Source organism: Halyomorpha halys, unplaced genomic scaffold (assembly GCF_000696795.3).
Source record: "Halyomorpha halys isolate HHAL.00 unplaced genomic scaffold, Hhal_1.1 Scaffold996.1, whole genome shotgun sequence".
In the NCBI taxonomy this organism is placed as follows: Eukaryota; Metazoa; Arthropoda; class Insecta; order Hemiptera; family Pentatomidae; genus Halyomorpha; species Halyomorpha halys.
Window position 1 is genome coordinate 80,536 of NW_027109983.1, and position 8,526 is coordinate 89,061.

Sequence of the window (8,526 nt, forward strand, 5' to 3'; positions counted from 1 at the left end):
AATAGTAGATAATTATACTATTTTATAAATATAGTATTATTATCTACTATTTGAGTTTTTTTGACCGCACCCGGACCATATTCCATTCATCTATACACACGGTCAATCAATAATCTTCCAGAAAAAAATAAATGATTAAAAAAAAACAAGAAAAAAGATTTTATTTTCAGACTTTGTAACTTGTCTTCAAACAAAATGGCTATTAATAAATCGGTTTCCGAGGATTAACCCCGAGTGACCTGTAAGTTAGGTACCAATTCCGAAAAAAAATGGGCGCAGTAGTCTTATAGAATATCCATATGAGGACCTTGCACGGTGTCTCCCTTTTTTATAAAAACCAAATCATGATATTTTAGAGATACTCCTGTAAGCAATTACAAAAACTTGTGTTTTTAGCCTGAAGACATAGTAATTAATCTCCAAAATTAATTTAATGGAAATCGTTGATACCTTTTATCAATTTCACTCCCATAAAAGTTCTTAAAAATTGATAATATTTTGTAACAGTGAAGGGCTTTTACTTTTAAAAAGTGGAATAATCCAAAAATTTAGTGTATCTACACATATCGCTTCATTAGTAGCAAACTTGGCAAAAAAAAATTGATTTTATATAGAATTGGACTTCGGAATACGATAGTACCGTAGACTGCGGTCACTTTCTTTACAAAGGTCCGTCCGACAGTCTTTCCGAATGATATTAGAATTGTTGTTTAGAGACTCGATTCTACGGTGGAATAACTCAAACCCCAAATATACAATCATTTTTTTTTGTTAGATGTAGAGGCCAATGCAAAGTAGCAATATAGAGTGCAAATGAATATTTATGGATAACAAAGAATTAAACTTTTAGATTAATTTTAAACATTACATTATAAATATTTTAATTCCACAACATTACATTGCAATTACTATCATACTCACTGGCTGGTCTCGTCGGGGTATGAAGACCTTACTAAGGCGTATATACCCGCCAGGATGGCAGGAAGGAACCATCCTATGAAATAGAACCAGCGCATGGCGTTGTCGTCCTTGACAAAGACCACGACGAGAGCCAGGTGGAGGTGGAGCCCTTCGCAGAACATCCAGAGGTAATTCGCCACCATCAAGTACTGCAGGAGTACGTGCAAGGCCTGGCACATAAACTGCAAAAGAAAAACTATTAAGTAAATCATTTAGCGATTGTAAACACATAAGCAGTATGGGACATATTCAACTCATTATGTATAATCTAAATAATAAATTCTTGTGTGCTAATCTCCTGTACCGTGTCTATTTTTAAGTTATATAAATAAAACATTTATAATTAAATGTGGAGGAGAGAATTAAGCATAAATTAATTTACTTTTTAGTACGTAATCGTCGGTTATCAGCCAAAAGATATGGGTTCGCCAAGTTCTAAGTTTAAACCTGAGCTATAGGTTATGATAAAAAAATATTGTATCTTTATTAATTATTATATGTTGGAGTTCATATAAGACTAAAGTATGCTGTGTGATGTAGCGAAGGGATGTCATTTGGGCAACGTTTTTGGTTAAGTAAAGCTCTTCTCTCTACTACTGATTAGCCAGTATAGATATGTATAGTTCTTACAATATGTAAGTGTAAGGAAGATCATTAACATCATATAAAAAATATATTATTTCAATTTCTTGAGACAGGTAATCATTCATTAAATAAATCAAAAATTGTATCCTTATTAGTCTCAACACTTTTTATTTCAACAGTCCAACGTTTCGGCCATTCCAGCCATCCTCAAGGACATCTTCAATTATAAATTCTTCCTCACATTAAAATTTAAAATTTGTTTTGCAGGCTATTCTGCCCAGGTCATTAATTATAAGTTAAAAACCTACTTTTTTATTTAAAATCATAAATATCTAAATCTTGTTATTTTAAAATTATCCACCAAATCACTATCATATACACAAACCATTTATAATCTCCCTATTATAATTAATGACCTGGGCAAAATAGCCTGCAAAACAAATTTTAATGTGAGGAAGAATTTATAATTGAAGATGCCCTTGAGGATGGCCGAAATGGCCGAAACGTTGCACTGTTGAAATAAAAAGTGTTGAGACTAATAAGGATACAATTTTTGATTTATTAAATCATATATTAAGTCTACTATTCAGCATATCAGGCGCCTGTGGACAAATCAATCAACTAATTATAACCACGTGATCAAAGTGGCTTAAAAAAACAAGAGACCTGAGCTTAGGACATTCTTTTTATGTATTAAAAAGTGTTTTACTCTTCATCTTCAGTCATTAATTACATCTGAGTATCCCAACACCCTATCCAGACAATGGAAGCGAGCTGAACATGATGGACGAGAAGAGAATCAGGAAATCTCCAATACATTAATTTAACTGATCATCAAAACTTAAACTTCAAATATTAACAAATAAACGTCAGATTGTATTATTTATAATATCACAACTTTAAAACTCCATAGTCTAAATCTAGCTAACGCTACTAAATTATATTACAACCCCCTTTCGGCCTAATCCCATATCATCAACTTTTTATTATAATATATCAGTATTAGAGGATTTCTTTTCATAATGTTTAATTTATTTCATTCTTTATATAGTTCACAACACTCCCTTACCAGCAATAGCAATCTATATTAATTAATGTTGATAATATCCCTCAAGACAGGGATTATCATAATTGAACAAGTGGTTCTCCGGGCCGGATAATTCATTATAAATTAAACAGATTTTATATCGTTAAAGATTTGATCCACCGTGCCATATTTCATTCAAAACAAACTTATCTGGCTAAAATTCATTATCATTTATCATTAACTAAAAGGCCTACCTATCTGGAAATATTTTAAAAAATCGCTCTACCTGGTCATAATACCTCACTAGAAAAATTAAACAAATAGGTCCTTTTAGACTGTATAATAAAACAAATTTACTTTCACTAAACAAATCTTGAATTTAAAATTTGTTTATAACATTTAACTTAGTAGATTCTTCGTTATTTATTCACTTAACATTTTTTTTTTCATTGTCTTTCATTTGTGCAAAAATTGATATTATTAAACTCTTATACAAAATGCAGCTTCTTTAACTAAGCTAAGATAGATAGATGGATAATTAGTCATTTTTTCCCCAGAAGCTTGCCCCAAACATCCGTTTTTCCTTGGACCTTGTAGGCGTTTATCATATTGTTATTATAAGAGCATATAATAAGATCTTGTTCTGTAAGCTTGACAGATCTGCTATCCTCTTTTTTGTTTCCGTATAAATATGAATTTTGCATATACAATTTTGTCCAAAGTACTAGAATTCAATTTATTTTAGCAAATATGAAACTTACTACTCTTAGGAAGATAAATGTGTTAAACTACTTTATAGCCCATAAAACTAGCTTTAATTTGAGTGCTAATAGACGACTGTATGTCTCATGGTTCTTGAGATGAAGATTCACAATAAAGTCACCAATAACTGATTTTTCAGCACATATTTCATGAAATGATGATTTAAAAAAAAAACTTTCACCCAGGAAATATTGAACTTGTAAAGCTCTATTACACATATTTTAGAAAATTTATTATACTATTTATATATTAAGTTTATAGTTATATTTAGTTTCCTAGTATTATAGTTTCAGATATAAAGCTCCAAATGAATTTTGTTTTTACATTTTGAAACAGCCATTATTTTTTATTCCCCCTAACCATACTTGGCATATTCATTAATTTTGACTATTAATTATTCTTCTCCTCTTGGTCTCTTGCAATGTTCCCATCTATGGTTCATATGTAGTGGGGGGAACTCCCCAGAATATTGCATATCGATAGATATCACTACAGATCTTGGTATGTAGTATCTACCGGAATGGGGATCTGAAGCACCATCAGTAGAATCAACTAATCAACCACGGCTAAATACAGGACTAATTTTCTCCGCGAATCCGCTGCTGGCTCTTATCTGAATTAATTGTCTCAAACAATAGGTCTCGGAGCCGTGGAGAGAGGCTGTCAGCCGGGAATAGAAAATTAACAGGGCCTTGTTCCGGTCCTCTCGTTCGCCCCCGGCCCAATCTCTTTTAATAGGAGTAATTTAATTTTCGATATCAATTGACTTTTTAAATATAAAAGATGTCTCCCCTCTACTACACCCTGTCCTTCCTACCTTCGTTATAATCAAGTGACAGACGACAGTAAATCGGTAACGATTTGTTCCTCAAACTATAAAAAAATCAGAAGTTAAAAAAAAAGATCTTATAATTAAAAATATTGATCCCCTCTATCGAAGTGGGTAGGATATTAAAGAAATCCAAACAGGGCATGTTCATATTAAAGAAAAAACTAATACTTTTCTACCAGTGAAACAGCAAGATACATCAACATCAAACTTACTCAAACCTACGCAAGGTTAGCAATGCTATATCCTATCCTAAACAAATTTCTAAATTAAAACCAGAAACAACTGTTCTTATATTTAAAACAATTCTCAGGCCACTGCTGATGTACGGCTGTGAAGTCTGGGGAGCGGCATCCTTTATGAAAAGGAAAAAATTACAATCTTTTCAAAATAAAGTCCTAAGATTCGCAGTTAATGTTCCTTTGTTCATAAGAAATAGCCAATTGCATCGCGAATCACAAATGGAGTCAATAGACGATTACATCATAAAACGGTTCATGAAGTTCCACTCCTGACCTACAGCTTGGGAAACCCAACCTCAACCCGAAGACTGAAGCCCAGGCCGCTGCAGGACATTCTACTATAAATTATATATTTGTGAATTCATTATTCACACTACCTTTATTTTACTTATTATTATTATTAATCTTTTTATTTAATTTTTTTGTTATTAATTTTACTTTACTTTTTTATAAAGAAGCATTATTCTTATCTTTTTTTTCTTTCTTTTAATTATAACATTGTATATAGTTAAGGGTGTGACGGTTATTGTTGTTGTTGATTTTTGCTTAAAGGCGTAAGGTGTGCTTAAGCGTAGGGTGTGACGGTTATATTAACCATGTGATCAACTATGATCTGATATAAAATAAATAAATAAAAATTAAAAAAAAAAAAACTATTACTTTTAATTTTATTGTTTGTACTCGGTACAATTGCATATAATTTTGTACTATTTAACTTTTCCGAAATCACTAATAGTCGCCTTCATCATGAACTAAAAAATATTATTGCTCTTCCTTTATAGTTTGTATATTTTTATTCAAAGAATAATAATATCAGCTTTCATTCTGAAACAGGGCACAGTGCTAATTACGAAAATTTATTTATTTAAAATAAAATAAAATGTTTCAGCGCCATCTACTGACACGAGAAACTACTAGTATTGGTGCCACCTATGAAGAACAGGGGTAACCATACCTAATGGGGGTAATCCCTTACAGATTGGCCCCATGTGACTCAAAACTTTAAATAAAGTAAGCAAACCGTGCATATAATTCCAGCTTAACACGAAATACTGATCCCCCTTATCTTCAGTCTCATCTCAGCAACATTACTATTCCATATTCTAAATTTAAACCTAACACAACTTGCAATATTTTATCTTTTTCGGCCTGCCCTCCCTATACAGTTAGTATTTCACTTATTTTTAATATTACCGCCAACAAAGCGGTGAGTAAAGTGAATACTTTTGAAGTATTATTCCATCCAAAATTTTATGGGAATTTTTATTAATGATGAAGGTTAATTTATAACACCTGTATGAGAGGGGAAAGTTTAAACTTTAAAATGAACTAAACAATAGTTAATGTAGAACTGTAATTTGTCAAAAATTCCTTTACTTTTCAGGAGTGAATATATCAACCTCTCATAGAAAACTGCTAAATTATATCTACATAAGGGATTCAAACTTGGGCTTGCGACCTCAAAGTTACCGATTAATCACAAATGCCACCCCTCACCTCCCCCAGTTTTCTATGAATCCTAAATTAATCATCACACAGAAGTTTTTATTTTTATTATAAAGAGAGCTGAACCACAATCAACCTCTCTACACACAAAAACGGTTATGTCTTTATCAGCATTCAGAACCAGTGGTGGATTCGGGTATTGGATGCTCTAGATGTATACATGCTATGAATACCAAACTCATTTCATTGAAAAAATGATTTCCCCTTGTAACCCTTACTAAATTTTCACGAAATCGCTCATCATGGAACGGTTTTAAATTGAAATGGCAACTGATTCCAAAAGCCGCCAGCAAAGCTTTTGAATGAGCCTAAATTGCAATCAATGGAAAAAATACACAAACACAACTTCAGTTCATCAATGAGTACACTGTTTGGTCGAGCGTGTCCTCGCCGAACCGGTCGTCACACAACACAGTTAATTGAGTTCTGGTACTCACACCCGGGGCCTCTAGGTAGGTTGACACTGTGGTTAGACATCTCACAGTAGGGGAAATTCAATTTCGCGTAACATCGTACTTGTGGCTGAGGCAAGATCCAATCGATTACTGGTCTCGTGTTGATTTTAGTTCTGCTTTCAGGAACTACCAAACGTTCTATCAAGAACTTTGGTAATGAGAGTTTGACAAAAAGGATTAATAAAGCTGACCCATAAGGTATATAATTGTAGAGTGAGATATGCTTTATTTAACAAGAAGCAAAGTTGCCCAAATAAAGTGGGTTGCTACAAATATAGAGCATACCAATCAGCCCTGAATATAAAATACTAATATATGTGATTAACAAAGTTGTAATATTTTTTTCCATTGAAATTACATATCATAATGTGTTAATCATTTTTAAAACTGTGCTTTACTTTTTTTTAATTTTATTTTTCTTTATTTTTATAGTTATTTTTGTTCCTTTATAAATTTTCTTCTACTTTTTTATTTCTTCCCTTCTGTATATTTTTAAATCTCTCTATTCCCCTATTCCTATCAATTATCTATTGCTCTATATTATTTCATATAACCTCTTTTCCAGGGACTTAACTCAAATTTTCTATAGATTGTAAAAATTGTATTTAAATTAATGAACGCATCAAATTTTTGATAAAACTTTCATATCGCACACATAAAAAAAAAACTAATAAAAAAATAAAAATTTATAAATAAATAAAAATTTAAGAATGGATAAAATTAACTAATACAGACTAATATAAAAATAAATAAGGTCAAATGTTAGAAACGAATAAAGAGGTTAAAAAAAATAGAGAAAAAATAGGTTAAAAAATAACAGCAAATAAATAGATTAAAAACAAATTAATAATATTAGATATCCTTAGAACTAATTCTCATTAGTTATGGTGAATAATGCTCAGGAAATAATAGTAAGATATGATAACTAAACAGGATATTCACCAAGAAAAAAATCAAAAATTTAAGGTTTAAATAGACTAAGGTTTAGCTAAACTAAACTTGTTAGTGAATTGAACCAGAGTTAATAGCCTGAATTGCTTACACTGATTTAATGAAACAAAAACAACGAATTCTAATATTTTCTCTGTATATATTTATTCATCACCCTTCAAAGATGGTGTTTTCCTATGCATACCGATGTTCAAACTTCAATATATTTTTAATAACATTCTTTTCTATGCTTCTTAATAAGAATAATTTGAATATAAAAACAATTCGATTATTATTAAATTAATATTAATAATAATAAAACATTGAATAAAGCAAATGAAATAATATGTAGAAAATATATAAGAAAAGCAATATGTATATATTATTGTTATTATTATTATCATCACTATTAATAAGAAGAAAAATAATACAAAATTAAAAAGGAATAATAGATTATAAATTAACAAGTAGTTGGAAAAAGGAGAAAAAAAAAATGTCTTCAAAAAAGGGAAATTTCTACAAATTTTCTATAATATGATGTCAACATTGTATTGGGTCTTTTTTTTTATACATATTTTTATTGCATAAATATCTAATATACAATAGTTACAATATTGTTTTGGGATACCCTTTTATACAGTAAAATTTTCTTAAATTAATTACATTTTCCACATTTAATCTTCGTCGTAAACCTGCCGTCTGCCCTACAGTATACTTTAATAATGTGGCTCTTACCCCAGTAGAACAGATTCGTTATCTTGGACTACATCTTGAACAACGACTAACCTGGAATCCTCACACAAGACTGAAAAGACAGGAAACTGCAAGCAGATTCCGACTATTACAGCACTTACTAGACGAACGGTCTAAACTTCCAACTCATTACAAAAGACTGATCTACATGGCAATAATAAGGCCCATCTGAATATACGGAGTTGACCTTTGGGACTCCACTAAACCTTCCTTTCGTATCCAATCTTTACAATCCAAAATCCTTCGTAAAATCCGTAAAAATAAGTCTTTACCTTAATGTTCCTTATGTAACCGATCTAGCCCGAACCCGATATTATTCCTTCCATAATAAACTCCCTAACCACCCAAACCCACTCGTTTCTAACCTTGCTTCCTCTTCCATTCCTGGCAATCCTCCGAGGGGCCTGAAAAGAAGATGGCCTCGTGACCTTAAACTGTTTTTAGAGTTCTACTACTGGGTAGTTTCTCTACATCCTA

At 31.3% G+C, this 8,526-nt stretch overlaps 1 protein-coding gene across 1 annotated transcript in view; it reads right to left on the reverse strand.

Moving 5' to 3' along the window:
* LOC106687674 (calcitonin gene-related peptide type 1 receptor) overlaps positions 1–8,526 on the reverse strand; it is a gene marked incomplete at its 5' end in the record, with an annotated part of 213,382 nt that overhangs the window by 23,302 nt on the left and 181,554 nt on the right. The window contains 1 exon segment of the mRNA XM_067048130.1: positions 922–1,142. Coding sequence (XP_066904231.1) covers positions 922–1,142 — 221 coding nt within the window.